Raw genomic sequence first — 17672 nt, forward strand, 5'->3', positions numbered from 1 at the left:
TAAGGCTCGAACTTTTCGACTGCTTCATCCTTACACTTTAGTAAGTAATATAGCAGAAACAAGTGGAGTCATTGATGAATTACCTTTTTTCACCTTATGTTTGAACCATTCTTAGGTTATAGGGTTCATTGTGAATAAAGACTTGAACAACGTTTTAGTCATTTTTGACTATACACATGTTTAACATGTACGTCTTGAGTAAATTTCGAGTTTCGGAATTTAACTCCAAGCTCATTAATTTCTTTAATGACTTATTATTCACATGTCCAATCTTTCGTGACAAATATTGGAGGACTCAACAATATACGCATAATTATTAATTTTATTAATAATAGGTGCCTTCGGCATTACATGGGTAACATTTAATTGAAATAACCCCCCACATAAGTGGTCCTTTCCAATATACATCATTTTCTTAAATATGATAACGATATCTGACAGAAAGATTAGTCTGAACCCGTTCTCACTTAAAAGGGAACCAGAAATCAAGTTCTTTTGATTTTCTGGAGCATGGAGTACATCGGTCAAAGTCACCTCTATTTCGGAAGTGAATTTTAACACGATCTTTCCCCTTCCTTTGACTTGGGTGATCGAGCCGTTTTCCTTGAATAAGGTTTCTCCTTCGGCTACCTCTGTATAGGAAGAGAATAGGCTTTTGTCACTACAAATGTGATGATTTGTCTTAGAATCGACCCACCATCTCTGGTTGTTAACCAGGTTATCTTCATGTGCCTCTGCACAGAGGTTCATCTTATGAAGTATATCAAACGCCTTTTCGAATTCAGTAATCATTAGACGGTGATTCCGATTTTCGGTGTCTTTTGCTAATGAAGCTAGGTTATCGGCTTTTTCCCCCTGACTGTCATATGTGGAGCGACAATCTTTGGCTAGGTGGCCTCGCTTTCTACATTTGTAGCATTCGACAGGCCTTTGCCTTTTCCTCGACTTGCCTCTGTTTTGAGATGGACCCTTCCGCTTCAGAGCGAAGTCAGTTCCTTTGAACATCTCTGGGTTTTCCACGTATGTGGTGTTAGGCTGAAGAACCCGTAGGGTTGTTCTTGTTCTTGCCATTTTTTTTTTCTGAAACACACAGAAAATAATCCAGATCAATATCTTATAACCAGAGAAATAATTGTTATATAAAATGTCTTAAGATTGTTGTTCTCTGGTTATTAATCGATAAGTCGATTTCTCTCTGTCTTGGCTTAATTTAGACAGAGTTTCCTTTCTCTAACTTATAGAGAGATAAACTAATATGGAATAATGATTAATCAATATTCCTTCTTTCGGACTAACCGAGATAGGTGTTAATGTAGTCGAGGCAAGAATAAATTCTCTTTCCTTAAGACATTTTACACCCCCGTAACAGTACCAAACGTTAGGGTGAATGCCTTCGGGATACAACGACTAACCTTTCAGAATTTTAAGATGGTACTTCTATATTCTGAAAGCGGACGAACCTTTGTCAGTATTATGAGCTCTTGGACTAATGCGGATGATCTTCTAGATGCTTCTGAAATTCAAATTTCACTCGAGACTTCTTTCTTCCTTTTCCAGATATTCTAGTCTAACCAGAACCTCTAGAAAATACTTCTTTAATTAGATATTCTAGGCTAACCAGAACCTCTAATTGTTAGAAGGGAAGAGAAGAAGAGAATGAATTGAATTGATTTTCTAGACGACCTATGATTATTACTTCACTCGAAATTTCTTTCTTCCTTTTCTAGATATTCTAGTCTAACCAGAACTTCTAGAAATACTCCCTTAATTAGATATTCTAGGCAAACCAGAACTTCTAATTGTTAGGAGAGAAGAGAAGAAGAGAAGAGAATGAATTGATGAAAAATGGAGTGGGTTTGGTTGGTTTATATAGGAGTTGAATGGGTGCATAGTGTCTGTTGGGTTAAAAGATGTAACCATTCGAAAGGAGGGACTAAACTGGAATAGTAACTGAAATTGGTGTCGGTTCAATCTTGGGACGTCGGATCTGGCTAAAAAACTCGGGTGGAACGCCCACCGTCAGATCAATACCGAAATGTGCCCACAGATTTGGATGCGCGCGGTATTCGCTCAAACGACCCCTGATCTAACTTGTCCCGTTTGACGTTTCAGACCCTGACTTAACCGTTTTTTCACCCAAACTTCAAACTCGAATTTCTCATTCATCCGGAATCGGATTCGAGTAATTCTTTGCTCTAAATTTAAGAGCTCGACGAGACGAACGCAATGGCGCGTTCGGTTTCTGAGTTTGACGAGTCGGGTCGAGCCAAAATTGGCTCCGATTCCAACAGTTACTTTAGTGGGGAATAAGATTGGTAAAGATTGATTTTGTGATCTTGACAATTCCACAAACCAACTCTCCTTTGATTTGGGATTTTCCCATTAGGAGGAATCACATTCCACTGTAGAATGCGGTTCCAAATGCACTCCTCGTGTACAAGACACTGTTTTGAACTAGGTTCTAGGGCACCACCACTTCGACCATTCATGATTGACTGAGTTTTAGTTACAAACAGAGGCGGACCTATATGAAGACCAGCCTAGGCACTGGCCCAGGCTGGAATTTATACTTCCCTTTTAAGATTATAACATATATAGAGCAATAGGTAAGAGGTTAGAACTCCACCTTGGGCACCACAGGTTAAGAATTCAACTCCCATTACAAGCACTTTTATTTTTTTGGCTCCTCTTTGGGAAGTGTTAAAGACGCTCTCTATAACTATGAAAGGCGCCTCCATTAAGTCAAAGTTTGTGTGGGAAGAGGTGTCCTTAAAGTTTTTTGGGGCATCATTAAGACTATCCTTTTTGAGTACTAATTCTCGTTTTGCCCTTGTAATATGAGTAACTCACAAAAATGACCACCGCATTTTACGAGCTTCTACAATAGACCCTAAATAACTTTTTTTAATCTTTTTTCTTTAATACATCATATTTAAGCTTGCCCCGGCTATCTAAATATCCAGGTTCCACACCTGGTTACAAGTGTATCTTTTTCTCAGTCGCTTCCTCTATAACTTATGGATGCTGACCGATGACAATTTTTTCAGTATGTCAAAGTAAAACATTACGTCTATTGGTTTTTGGTGTTCTTATTTTTCTTCAATTATAATTTAACCGTTCAAAAGAAGAAGAAGATTGAAGTTGGTCGAATATTGTTGTATGTCAAAGGGTGAACTGCATGGTTAATTATTGAGGGCTAGAGGTGGGAACAGGTTAAGGCATCAATGGTGACCTCTATATCTGACTCGGTCGTTTCAAGTACGATATATCAAATAACAATGGACTTAGCGAGCGGACTCCGGCCGGGAGAAACAAGATTTTCTTGCATAGAGTCCTCCATGGAACTAGCTCGCAACTTGCATAACAAGCTTGGATCGGGCCAGGTACTTTAAACATTGTAACTTGTATTTTATGAATAGATCTTCTTCTGTAGCAATTTCTTAGATCAACATCATCATCAATTTCTTATAAAGAATCGAAAACTAAGAAGCGAGAGAAAAGACTCTAAATTGTAAGTGAATGATTTTTTATTCAACTGTCATAACTAACTTTCATTAATTCAGTTGTCAACTTAATTATTTTTTTATAGGCTAATAAGATGGGAGATGATGAAATTAACTTTATCTATAAGTTTGACCAGCTCTCCACCCAACTTGAATAACATTATTTGCCACAATCGACCTTCCAAAGGATTGAGTCAAACGTAGAGACAAAGGACCTCTGAGTGGGGTAGGTGAATTGAGCTTCCAAACAACACCAAATGATTCTTGCATTTTTTGCCATGCTCCTGAAGGACCATCCTTAAGTTCCACCCTAGAAAGATCACCATCACCATCTTCATATTTAACTAATGTGGCAAAGTATTGAGGGTTTGAACCGGCATCCACACGAAAAGTAAGCTTCGTCCCACCATAGTTACATGGAACTCTGCAACCAAACAACCATACCTTTCTTTAATCAGAAGTTTGACTCATGAGTGCGTGGTTAGAAAGATGTCACATCATCTTCTGAGTTGAACTTTCAGTAAGACTCTAAGAGAAAGACACATTTCTCTTGGGATCGAGTTATAGTCAAAACCCTCAATTAATTTGTTGTCTTTCGTTAAAAAAGAATACGAACCGTTGATATTGAATTTGAACTGTTCCGACAGTGTGTAGGGTTTCTGCTTTGCCAGAAACAGCCAAGGCTCCAAACGCGGTTCCACTTAAATCAAAATGAACATATTCTTTCACACACCCTGGACACTCATCTGTAATGACCACCTTTACTAGATTACCTGAACAAGATGGATTCGACGTACATTTTACCTATTAAAAATAAACATCAGGTTATTAGAAAACCCTAGAACTCAATCATATCGCATGGACACACATACGGACAAAGTACCGAGCCATTACATTATTTCGATGTTCATATAGTTATACGATATTTTACCTGATAACAACCCTCACAGCCTTTGCCAGATTTGAAAAGAGATGGGCCTCCTACTGATATAAAGGAAGAAAAAGGAGGTAGGGCTACATCTTTTCCATAACCACAAGCACAATCACATACTGTCTCATGAAGGCCAATCATAAATTGTAACCCTATTTGTGGACAAGGTCTTGGTTTAATTTAAGGTGAGTACTAAATAAATTAAAATAATGGTATGTTTGGATGAACCAAAGAAATATAAATTCTCAGAGATTACTTAGATTTCAATTTCTTTCGTTTATTTGGCAAAATTAAAATCTTAGGAATCAGAATCTGAGACAATCACCACCACCACAAGACCACCTTCACAAAAGAACTATTGTTACATGATTGGGTTTTATTTGCTTTGTCCACCAAAAAACCTAAAGTCATTAAAAAAAAAACATGTTGCAAAAGCACAACAAATATTCAAAGGGCGCTACAAAAGACACTCAACTTTTGTGCTATAAGTGTACAACTCTATCAGCACTTGGGCTATTTTCCAAAAATTCAATAAGTACTCGGCTTTTTGCAAGACACATTAAAAAAATATTAAATCCTTAATTCAAAAAACAACTGAGCCGCGACCAAACTTTTTCTAAAGTGTAAGATTTGAACTCTCCTCTCTAAAATGAAGAGACATACATGTTACCACTCAACCAAAGTTGATCCCAAAAACCATGATTTTTATTTTCTACAGATACATACCATCACTTCCAGCACCATTAGGGCTACCATACCAGGTTGCCACAGCTGGGGCCCAACCATAAACCGCCAAAGACCTATTTAAGACGAAAATGAGGGCCAAATACAAGGAAAAGAAAGATGAAGTTTGAGTACTTCCCGTTATGCTGCTTAATTATATACTTATTTTGATCACTTACATATGATCAGAAAGTTTATTGTGGTTGATGCACCCGAAAAGGTTGCAAACCCAAGCGGAGGTATCAAGTAGTAATCCGGCAAAGCCGGGATCGATCCAAGGATAGGAAAGTAGTTTGGATATTGAAGGGTCTTATTCGTCGGTTTAAGTGTTACTAGCTAACTTAGACTAAGACGAAAAGGGAACAAAGGTAAATGAGGAGTTTTATAATCGAATAACTAACAAAAGAAGAAAACAAGTAAAACAAACAAAATTATCAATGTAAACAGGCGAGAGAGATTCGAGAGAAGAGTTCGGAGAAACAAGAGTCGGGAGGCAAATAAGTGAGCGAGGTGTCGAAGTCTGGGAATCCATGATAATAAACCTATAACTATGTACGGTCCAATCGAATGGATTGATGTAAATCTAGTCTCGATTCCTTAGGTGGACGTTCATAAGCACTACGTATGTCCGGAGATAATACTTAGTCAAACAAACTTCCTAAACGATTAAAACCGAATCATCGAAAATGTCGTCTAGTCGCCTAACTATGTGAAGTACATGACAAGACACATGAAATTTGAATCTAGACTACGATCGATATCGATCACTTTGCCTAATCGATTAACTATGCGAAGTACTTGATAAGACACATGAAAAACGATTGAAACAAGTAATCAAAATAAGAGAACATGAATTTATTATCAAAACATTAAATCATATTAAACATAATCACAAATTCATCACATTTCATCCATATAATCGGCACACTTGATTTAGCTAAACATGGTGATAAGTAATAAATGAAAAGAAGATGATGAGAAATCCCCCTTTTTCGATGATGTTCGAGGCTAGGTTCGTCGGAAAATATGAGTCGATAAGGTTCAGCCGATCTCCCCTTAGCAAATTTCTGGATTTCCCCTTAACAGTGCATAATGGGTGTCCCCGAGCAAAAATCAGATCTCCCCTTAGTAATCAACATCATCTTCTTCATTTATCACAAACCTCCATTAAAGCTTCACCAAGCTTTCTCTCTAAGCAATTTTCAACCAAAATCAAATCAAATCATATGGGAAGCAAGCCAATGACATAGGGAACAAAAGCCCTAACTTTTCCGGCCAAAATAATGGCCGGAAAAGCTAGAAGCTCTCGGCCAAAGAAAAAAAACTAGGGTTTGGCCAAGGCAAGAGTCCGGCCAAGAAGCTGCTGTCGCGGCCGTCCCTAGCACTCCCGTGCATGTCCCGACCGTCCCGAGCTATGAAGCAGCTATCCCGAGCAGATCCGAGCATGGGAAGCTTCCACGGGAGCTGCTGTCGCGCCGGAGCAGCTGCTGGTCGCGTCTGCAGCTGCTGCGCGTTGCTGCAGGTGCGACCTCCATTGCTGGTCCGAGCTGCTGTACGTCCGTTCGTGCTTGCTGGTCCGAGCTTCTCTATGCATCTGGCCTGCTGCTCCACAGAAAATCCTGAGCTTCTTGTGTGCCGGCCTTGCTTGGCCGGCCTAAGGCTGGCCGGCCAAGCTTGGCCGACTGCCTCCTAATCTCTCTTTCCCTCTCTTCCAACCTTCAACCTTTCAAGAAACCTTAAATCTCAAGAACACCTCTCTAGCCTCTTTCTTGGTGAAGAAGATGATGAATAGTCCCCCCTCATTTCTTTTTCTCACTTGTGTATACACAACCCTAGACTTAGTCAAACTTGACTAAGTCTTAGGCCATTTTGACTTGGACCAAAAAGGTGCCCATAGAATCTCTATTATTCTCTTCCTCTTTGGGCTCTTGGGTTGGGCTTCTTTCTAAAGCAAGGGAGTGCCTTCATCGAATCTTTTTTCAAGACCGAACCTCGGCTTCTTTCCTTCACAACTTCTCCGTCCGAAGTCCGAATCGACTTCCGTTTTCACCGTCGGACTCGTCATTGACTTCACTTGTTGTTTGACTTCTGATTTTGACCAAAATGACCAAAATACCCCTGGTGCTCTTTTCTTCCCTTTCGCCGCATAAGATGAAAATGTGATAAGTCGCTCTCTTTATTCCGAATTACACGCCAAACCCCAAATCAACTACCTAGCAATAAAAACACATAAATAATTAGAAATAAAACTCGAAAAGAACTAACTTATCAAAGTTAAGTAACCTAAATGTGGCATTTTCACGCCACATCAACATCCCCAAACTTAGAATTTGCTAGTCCTCGAGCAAACAAACAAAACAAGACAATAAAATAAACCTAACTCACTTTCGGAGGCATCCCGGTTGCATTTAGCGTATGCAACAAGCCTTTAAACCCTTAGGTTACCCCTAAAGGACGAGTTTTGTCTCGTGAGGGTTTCTAGTGAATACACCCACAAAGTTCAAGATTCCAAGAGATAAAAGAGTTGAACTATCGATGCAAATAGGGTAACGATCAACAAGTGAGAGACTTAAGTGTGTTAAACATATGAATCAAACCAATAAATACAAAAGCATGCTAAGAGTCTCCTCACTAATAGTTTCATACTTAAGTGCAAGTGTCCCATCATCATGAGCATCATCCAAGTCTAAAGTAACAAAACTTTGTTTCCTATCATAGCACATTTCGCCTCGACTTTGGCCTCACGGTCATACGCTCTTAAACATGAAATCACTCAAAATGGAATCTAATGGTTCACTCTCATGTGTGACAATGGAATAAAGTAAACTCAACACATACAAAATTAAATGAGGATATCAAGTTCTAAAACGAAATGATCTCTTAGGAATGGAAACAACCACTAACGGAATGGGGAAGCTCACTCACCCTTCTCACCCACTCTACCCTCTAATAATGTCTCCTAAAGGTAAACGGATACAAGTGATGGAATGGAAGATTATGAAATCCCGAGAATGTCGACGCCTTCAATGATAAAAGAATACTCAAACAACCTTTAAACTTGACTTTTTGCCTTGAATACTTTATTTTCCACAACACTTACACAAACACAAAATAACACATATAAACACTTTCTTTCTTTTTTTCTTATTTTTTTTTTCTTCCTTTTCTCTTCTTTTCACTTTTCTCTTTTTTTTTTTTTTTTTTTTTTTTTTTTTCCTTTTTTCACTTTTTCACTTTCTTTTCCCTTTCTTTTCTTTTTTACACACATACTCAAACACCAAAACAAAAATACAACTAGTATTCTCAACAAATCACCTTTGCTTTCACATTTTGCTTTCACATCCTTTCTTCTTCACTTTTCATGCCTTCATTCTCGAGAGTAGTATGATGAATGGATGGTGGAGTATCCGTTTCCCTAAAGTTGACACCATTATCGGGTTTCATGGACTACAAGAGTAAGGTTTATTCGCTATCCTGATGTCACTCCTAGTGGCTAAGGAAGTTGAGCTCATGAGATCGTCTAAGCTCCATTGAAAGTTGCGAAGTTGAGTAGCTCTTCATTCTACTCGGAGTGAGCGCGGAAGAGTACACTCAAAGGCAATAAAAAGGCTCAGATATCTCACATGGGTTTAAGTCTCCACTAATGACTATTTTAGGTCACTTAGAAGTGTTCCTTCTTCCTTAAGATGATACTCACATGATAAAACACCAAACACCAAAGCACTCAACATTCATGAAAACACTAAGAGCATGCATAAGATTTATCGAGAAAGACACACATGCATCAGCATACTTAAGAAAATCACTAGAATCATACCAAATCTACCCAAAAAAATTTCAAATTTGGTCGAATTTGTTGAACTCTCTTGTCTTTTGAAATCTAAGGTCATGATGTCATGCGACTAAATAGTCGTATCCCTATATCCCCAAACTTAAAACTAACATTGTCCTCAATGTACTAAGCATATACTCACCAAAAGATAAGAGGTACAATAAGTTAAAGAGAATAGTGGAAGGATATTACCATAGCCGAAGGAGATAAAAAGTCATACTACCAAGACTTAAGTATTCGAGTTCCAAGTTGAGGATAAGTCCATCGCCATCCCCAAACTTGGAAGGAACCACGTCCCAAAAGTATACAAATTGAGAAACGCTCCTAACACATCAATAAATAGAATAAGAATGAAACATACGCATGACCATATAAAAATGACCACTCACGCGGGATCACTCGATTGCATCAAGCTATGCAACTAGCCTTTGAGTCTCTTGCTTTAACAATAGCACGAGTTAGGTCTCGTGGAGGGTTTCCAGAGATGATACCCACAAACATCAAACCCATCTCAATAGACCAACCAATCATATAACAAAAGACGAAATATTTGGGGGTCTACCCATACGAAAGTTTTAACTGGTAAGAACCATCTCACAACAATGTAATGGTATGGGTTTATACGTGAGACGGCAAAAAATAAGTGGTAATCCCCAAACTTGGATGACGACAAGGCAACAAAGTTTGACATAATAACAGGGAGGACATGCATTTCACTAAAGGGATCTACGTATGTATGAGATATTGGTTTAGATGTCGAACTAGAACTTAAGGATTTGTCCATAAGGCTCGGGACTAATCAGAAGTTTCCTTAAGTGAAGGTTCAACCAATTGTTTAAACATTATTCTTGTCTCGATATCATATGTGTCCTTAGGGAAATCTATAGCCCCACTCAAGAGGGCATCCACATCTCGTCCATTTTTACTAGCTACAAAGGTCTCAGGTAAAAAATTAGTCATGTCGTTATGATTCTCCTGAGCACTAGTAGTATTGTCCCTCTTAACTATCAATGCAAGCATATTCATATCACGAGTAGGGAACAATTGTTTATGAAAAGTGGAATGAGGTTCATCAACTAGTTCAGACTCAGATTTCGACTTTAAAACCTCGTTATGTCCATCTCCTCTCTCGGAGTTTGTAAGATCCTCGGGTATGTCTACCTTCATAGGAGTATCCAATCTAATCATTTCATCACTTCCAAGAATGAAGTTGGACTTAACATTAGCACTAGGTGTATTACCCTCACCTATACCCTTGAGATCTGTTGGAGTTTGGGGTTGTGAAACCCTTTTCTCGATGTCTTTTAATTTTTCCTCCATCTCTTCAAGGGCGTGCAAGGTGTTTTGGCTAATCTGAGTTTCTGCCTCATAAAATGATTTTGAAACATCTTCAAGAGTCCTCTCATGATGAGACGCATAAGAACTAACTAAGGGCTCTTGAAGATTCTCATAATCATTGGTAAAGACATCACTCCTCGAACCTACGGGCTTCATATGAGTGTTTACGACATTTGTGCACCCTAGCGAGACATCTCGACAAAGAGAAATAGTAGGGCATTTACTCGCTAGGTGTTCTCGACTTGCACAAATGCTACAGACACTATCAATCGCTAAATCACCATCATGCATATCTATAAATTCTTTCCGAGCCATATAGGCAATTTTATCTTCTACTTCCCCGTTCTCCTTTAAAAAGCATATGCCTCCTTTTGAGTAATGGTTTCCTTCGGCTATATCTCTGTCACTCTTAACGGGTGTGTCCCAATCTTGGGCCTTCTCCGCTAAGAGGTCGAGATACTCCCAAGCCTCATTAGGATTTTTACTCATAAACCCTCCGTTGCACATCACTTCCACGAAGTGTTTCATTTTGGAGGTCAAGCCATCGTAAAAGAACCCGATGACCCTCCATATTTCATAGTTATGATGTGGACATGCGAGAAGGAGGTCTTTAAATCTCTCCCAACACCCAAAGAAGGTCTCCTCTCTGTGTTGCTCAAAATTCATAATTTCTCTTATTAGGGTGTTGGTTCGATGGATTGGGAAAAACTTTTTCAAAAACGCCCTAGTCATCTCATCCTAACTTCTTATAGTCCTAGGCCTTAGAGAATGAAACCATATCTTCGACTTTTCTTTTAATGATAATGGAAATAGTTTGAGCTTAGCGACTTCCTCGAGTACTCCATTGATTGGGAGTATCGAGCAAATCTCATCGAACTCTCTCAAATGAAAATATGGATCTTCATTCTCTAGGCCTCGGAATATAGGAAGTAATGGGATAATCTCAGGGTCTATGTCTAAATCACACTCATTACTCGGAAATATGATGCATGAAGGTATGCTAGCCATATTAGGTTCAAGGTAGTCTCTAAGACTTCTAAGCGGTCGATGAACCTCATACCCATCATTCCAATTATCATTCCCATAAATATCCATTGAAGCACAATTAAAACAAAATGCAAGCAATCACAAGTGTTCAATTCAACTACTACTATCAATAATAGACAAGATGCAAATGCACTTAAGCCGCTCAAATAAGTAAAGGTTGGGGAACAATACTAGAGGTGGCGTTTGTTACCACAATTTAATCCTCTTCCCTTTTCTTGTGTCTCCCTTTATATCCCAAAACTTGTTAATTTTCGTCCTTTAGAGCTCCTTGGATGAATACCTAAAAGAAAAGAATTAAAAAGAAGCTTAAAAAAACAAAGAAAATAAACGTCCAAGTAAGTAAATAACACTAAACTAATGAACAAAACACGTAAACGATATCTAAACTACTAAACCTATCCCCAGCAGCGGCGCCAAAAACTTGATGCACCCGAAAAGGTTGCAAACCCAAGCGGAGGTATCAAGTAGTAATCCGGCAAAGTCGGGATCGACCCAAGGATAGGAAAGTAGTTTGGATATTGAAGGGTCTTATTCGTCGGTTTAAGTGTTACTAGCTAACTTAGACTAAGACGAAAAGGGAACAAAGGTAAATGAGGAGTTTTATAATTGAATAACTAACAAAAGAAGAAAACAAGTAAAACAAACAAAATTATCAATGTAAATAGGCGAGAGAGATTCGAGAGAAGAGTTCGGAGAAACAAGAGTCGGGAGGCAAATAAGTGAGCGAGGTGTCGAAGTCCGGGAATCCATGATAATAAACCTATAACTATGTACGGTCCAATCGAATGGATTGATGTAAATCTAGTCTCGATTCCTTAGGTGGACGTTCATAAGCACTACGTATGTCCGGAGATAATACTTAGTCAAACAAACTTCCTAAACGATTAAAACCGAATCATCGAAAATGTCGTCTAGTCGCCTAACTATGTGAAGTGCATGACAAGACACATGAAATTTGAATCTAGACTACGATCGATATCGATCACTTTGCCTAATCGATTAACTATGCGAAGTACTTGATAAGACACATGAAAAACGATTGAAACAAGTAATTAAAATAAGAGAACATGAATTTATTATCAAAACATTAAATCATATTAAACATAATCACAAATTCATCACATTTCATCCATATAATCGGCACACTTGATTTAGCTAAACATGGTGATAAGTAATAAATGAAAAGAAGATGATGAGAAATCCCCCTTTTTCGATGATGTTCAAGGCTAGGTTCGTCGGAAAATATGAGTCGATAAGGTTCAACCGATCTCCCCTAAGCAAATTTCTGGATTTCCCCTTAACAGTGCATAATGGGTGTCCCCGAGCAAAAATCAGATCTCCCCTTAGTAATCAGCATCATCTTCTTCATTTATCAAAAACCTTCATTAAAGCTTCACCAAGCTTTCTCTCTCTAAGCAATTTTCAACCAAAATCAAATCAAATCATATGGGAAGCAAGCCAATGACATAGGGAACAAAAGCCCTAACTTTTCCGGCCAAAATAATGGCCGGAAAAGCTAGAAGCTCTCGGCCAAAGAAAGAAAACTAGGGTTCGGCCAAGGCAAGAGTCCGGCCAAGAAGCTGCTGTCGCGGCCGTCCCTAGCACTCCCGTGCACGTCCCGACCGTCCCGAGCTATGAAGCAGCTATCCCGAGCAGATCCGAGCATGGGAAGCATCCACGGGAGCTGCTGTCGCGCCGGAGCAGCTGCTGGTCGCGTCTGCAGCTACTGTGCGTTGCTGCAGGTGCGACCTCCATTGTTGGTCCGAGCTGCTGTACGTCCGTTCGTGCTTGCTGGTCCGAGATTCTCTATGCATCTGGCCTGCTGCTCCACAGAAAATCCCGAGCTTCTTGTGTGCCGGCCTTGCTTGGCCGGTGATGAGACATGTAACAGTCTCATTTGGATCTCTTAACTCGGGTTAGTTAGTCCAGTTTGAGCGGTTACTCTGATTATTTGTTTGGTTTTCTTTCTCAGGTCTCATTTACGGAGTTCGATGCGAAAACATTATGATACAGACATACTTGAGGGGCATTTTGGTCATTTTAATGACAAGGGTAATCGGTTGATGTCACATGGCTTCATATGGACTTCCGTTGCAACGAGTTATAATGCTGCTTGGTACACCGAATCATCTCTAATACAACTATGACCCACACACGTTGACTAAGCAATAACCACCTCCTTCCTGTTTAAGAATTTCAAGTCTAAACAGTAGAGAGAGTGGGTGTGTGTGAAAGGCAATGGGTGGCTGAAGATCTTTTCGAAAATGGAAGTTTCGGGTAAGGGTAGCTGGAGATTGTGTTTAACATGGAAAGATGGACCCGGCTAAACTTAAAGGAGGAAGTAAATTGAAATTGAGATGGAAGCTAGAATCGGACCGAGAGAGAGAGAGCTAGAGAGGGAAAGTTTAAGTAACCCGAGAAGGAAAGATTGGAAGAGATAATCAGGAGGCTCTCGGCTATAAAAAGAGAGAAGGAAACAGGAGGGAAGATATCTCCACACAGCTGAAATAAAAAGAAAGAAACAGAAAAGATAGTTTAGACAGAGAGAGGGAGCTCCTCACGGCCATTAAAGAATAAGACCGAGTTAGAGAGAGAAAGTTAGTAAAACGTTGCTGTTTCTGTTTCTTCTTCTTCGTCTAATCCTTCTCTTTGTGAGAGAGAAAAGGATAGATAGGAAGAGTTAAGAGAGAGAGAGAGATTACTGTTTGTAGAGAGAGAAAGAGATTGAATTATTTATAAAATCCATTGAAACCATCTTTTTCTTCTTCTTTCTTTCTTGTTTCTGTTAGAGAGAAAAAGAGAGAGTTATAGTATTGTTAAAGAGAGAGAAAGAAAAAGGTTAGAGTGAGAAAGAAGGAGAAAACAGTAGAGAGAGAGAAGAACCAGTCGAGGAAAATAATTTTCTCACCAGGAAACCGTTTCCGGGAAGACGAGAAAATTATTTTCTCTAAGGGTCTGTTTGGCAGAAATCAGCAAAACCAGAAAGAAAATACCCTTCCCTAAGGGTCTGTTTGGCTGCGCAGAGGGAAATTTAGTGAAAAAAAAAGGTGTTTTCTTCTCCGAATTTTTTTTCTTTCTTTAATGTTATTAATTTTGATCTCTCCCACCATGATCATGATCTCTTTAGTGATGAGTAGCTAATTTCTCTAATCTAGGGTTAGGATGAAGCCTTAATCTTGTATGATAGGATGACATTTTTCTCACGATAAATATATTTGATGTGATTTGATAGATAAATTTAATTTCTTTGCACTTATTTTATAGTATCTCCTTCATTATTTATGCTTACAATTTGATGTTACATGTTTAGACTTAGAGTCTTTAATGTATCATGCTTAGGGTTTGATATGTAATAGTTGGAGCATCTCTTGAATATTTGTCTTGAAATTAAGATATTAGATGTTTATGTCGTTTTAAAAGATTATAATTTTCCGAGGTTTGGTACGAATGGTTGCCTTCCCTTGAGTTATAAGAAAAATATTTGATTGTGAAAAACTAGGTCATTTTACATACATGATAAGGTGGATTCTGAAACCCTAGGTTTCCTCCTCATAAGTTTCTCCATTAATTATATTTCCGTTGTTTTAATCAAGTTCGTTATTTTTATCGTCTCATCACGAAAATCAATTTCCAAAGTAAATTCAAATTAGTTATAGGAGTCAGAATAGATTGACTTAGTCTCTGAGGAACGAACCGGTCTTACCGGAATTTATTACAACTTGACACCCGTGCACTTGCGGGTGTAGACCTATTTAGGGTAACCTTTCTAGGCCCATCAGCCGGCCTAGGGCTGGCCGACCAAGCTTGGCCGACTGCCTCCTAATCTCTCTTTCCCTCTCTTCCAACCTTCAACCTTTCAAGAAACCTTAAATCTCAAGAACACCTCTCTAGCCTCTTTCTTGGTGAAGAAGATGATGAATAGTCCCCCCTCATTTCTTTTTCTCACTTGTGTATACACAACCCTAGACTTAGTCAAACTTGACTAAGTCTTAGGCCATTTTGACTTGAACCAAAAAGGTGCCCATAGAATCTTTATTATTCTCTTCCTCTTTGGGCTCTTGGGTTGGGCTTCTTTCTAAAGCAAGGGAGTGCCTTCATCGAATCCTTGTTTCAAGACCGAACCTTGGCTTCTTTCCTTCACAACTTCTCCGTCCAAAGTTCGAATCGACTTCCGTTTTCACCGTCGGACTCGCCATTGACTTCACTTGGTCTTTGACTTCTGATTTTGACCAAAATGACCAAAATACCCCTGGTGCTCTTTTCTTCCCTTTCGCCGCATAAGATGAAAATGTGATAATTCGCTCTCTTTATTCCGAATTACACGCCAAACCCCAAATCAACTACCTAGCAATAAAAACACATAAATAATTAGAAATAAAACTCGAAAAGAACTAACTAATCAAAGTAAGTGACCTAAATGTGGCATTTTCACGCCACATCAGTGGTTTACTCAAAAGAAAGTCAATCGGTTTTTATAGAGTAATGTACTCAGACCTCCATGTACAAGGAGAAAATCAACTTCTACATTATTTCAGTAAATATCTTTCAAAACTCTCGGAAATTATACTCATAACACGAAAAGTATATACACTTTTTATTTAAACACATGGCTACTAGAAAAGTATATACACTTTTTATGTAAGCATAAGTTAATCTGAAAATTTATACAATGTATATAAATGTATATATTTTGTTTACATAAAAAGTGTATATACTTTTCTAGTAGCCATGTGTTTCCTAATTCTGTCTAAATTTGGCTTTAGGTTATCACTCAAGATAAAGATACTACTTCGTTGAATCTCAAACTGCTCCTCATGAACTAAGAGACAAAACCTACAGAGAATTCGAAAACATCTCCGTCGTTCAAGTCAGTAAGGTGTTCTTGCAGCCCCTTAAATTAATTGAGTATGAAGTTCTAAGTTTAAGAATTGGACCTTCGATTGATCGTATTAACTTGAGATTCAACTTGTGATTCTGCTTGTGTGAGGCGAATCAGTTGCTTTATATAGGCTTGTTTAACTAACTCTAAATACGTCATTAATGAGACGGCAATAACCCATCGTCTTAAAGTAAAACTACTATTTCGTAGTCATAGATATTGAGATTCCTTCTTTGGGTTCAACCTTTATATTTGATAGATATCAATTCTTTTATTCAAGGATATTCAGTATTTGGACATATCTTGTTGCCAATCATGTAGGTTTGACAAGAAAGTTTCTTCCCTAGGGATTCTTGTATCCCAAGTTGTTTAAATACTTAAGTTCTTTGCTGCATATGATCTTAGACTAGATTCAGGTTTAGGTTGGGAAAGTATCATCCACGCTTCTACACCCCATATTTGGGGGTTACAGTACCGGGCCTACTTAGGTGCAAATAACCTGATTCTTTTTACCAAAATTCAGGGCAAACGTGACTCTATTGAGAGCAAAAAGAGGGCTTAGGCGCATAGGACACTCGTGCCGATCCCCCAGTTCTGGGCTTGAGTTTAGATTCACCTCCCTGGTGGCTCAACACAGGTTGACCCGTTAGGTTATTAGTATTTTCTTGACTTATTGGCCTAGTCAACTGATGACCAATTTTTGGATCATCATTTCCAGTTGCTTCTCTTTCAGTGGCCTGAAGACACCAGTCATATTTTAAATAGGAAGACATAATTCTTAGGCTTCATGGTAAGCCACAGAGGAATAGAAGCTAACCCGGCAAAAATACAGCACTAAGAGACATGCCCAGCTCGAAAAGCCTAATAGATGTTCAACGACTAACGGGAAGGTTGGCGTTTCTCTCTAGATTCCTTAGCAAAATGGGGGACAAGCCCCCTACCCTTCTTCAAAACTCTCTGCAAGATACCAGATTTCACATGGAAGGACGAAGCGGAAAAAGCATTCCAAGCACTGAAAACACATATGATGGGGGTACCATTGCTAGTTAGACCCAGCCCCGCGGACGAGCTAACCGTCTATCTCGCAACTTCAGGAGAGGCAGTCTCAGCGGTAGTACTCAAAACGGTAAAAGGAGTAATGCGTCCGATATATTTCGTCAGCAAAATATTGGGTGGAGCAAAACTTAATTACCCGACTGTGGAAAAGCTGGCGTTCGCGCTCATCCTAACAGCCAGAAAGCTCCGCCCCTACTTCCAGGCTCACACAATAATTGTACAGATAGATCAACCGCTCAGAAACATACTCCAGAAGATGGATCTTTCACGACGGTTAACCAAGTGGGCAGTAGAATTAATTGAATTCGAGATCAGATACGAACCCCGGACTGCGATAAAAGGGCCCCCGGACTGCGATAAAAG

General features: G+C 39.0%; 1 protein-coding gene across 1 annotated transcript; it reads right to left on the reverse strand.

The window, feature by feature from the left end:
- Nucleotides 1-3620: 3620 nt before the first annotated feature.
- Nucleotides 3621-10177, reverse strand: LOC147557715 (expansin-B15-like). The gene is made up of 5 exons (XM_086658926.1): nt 9831-10177; nt 5158-5234; nt 4435-4544; nt 4120-4307; nt 3621-3927 (listed from the first exon to the last, which is right to left on the reverse strand). The coding sequence occupies exons 1-5, from the start codon at nt 10175-10177 to the stop codon at nt 3621-3623; spliced, it is 1029 nt and encodes a 342-aa protein (XP_086515052.1).
- Nucleotides 10178-17672: the final 7495 nt, after the last annotated feature.

This window comes from Eschscholzia californica, unplaced genomic scaffold (genome assembly GCF_041429995.1).
Source record: "Eschscholzia californica isolate CP2 unplaced genomic scaffold, dmEscCali1.0.p SCAF_2, whole genome shotgun sequence".
Classification (NCBI taxonomy): Eukaryota; Viridiplantae; Streptophyta; class Magnoliopsida; order Ranunculales; family Papaveraceae; genus Eschscholzia; species Eschscholzia californica.

What these genes read in the sequence shown, in the direction of transcription:
- LOC147557715 (XM_086658926.1), bottom strand. Translation starts at nt 10,177, where the DNA reads ATGATTAGATTGGATACTCCTATGAAGGTAGACATACCCGAGGATCTT. An exon ending in TGGTGCTGGAAGTGATGGTA is followed by an intron (nt 4,545 to 5,157) that starts TGTATCTGTAGA and finishes CAGTATGTGATT; the next exon opens with GTGCTTGTGGTTATGGAAAA. An exon ending in GTTCAAATTCAATATCAACG is followed by an intron (nt 3,928 to 4,119) that starts GTTCGTATTCTT and finishes GTTTGGTTGCAG; the next exon opens with AGTTCCATGTAACTATGGTG.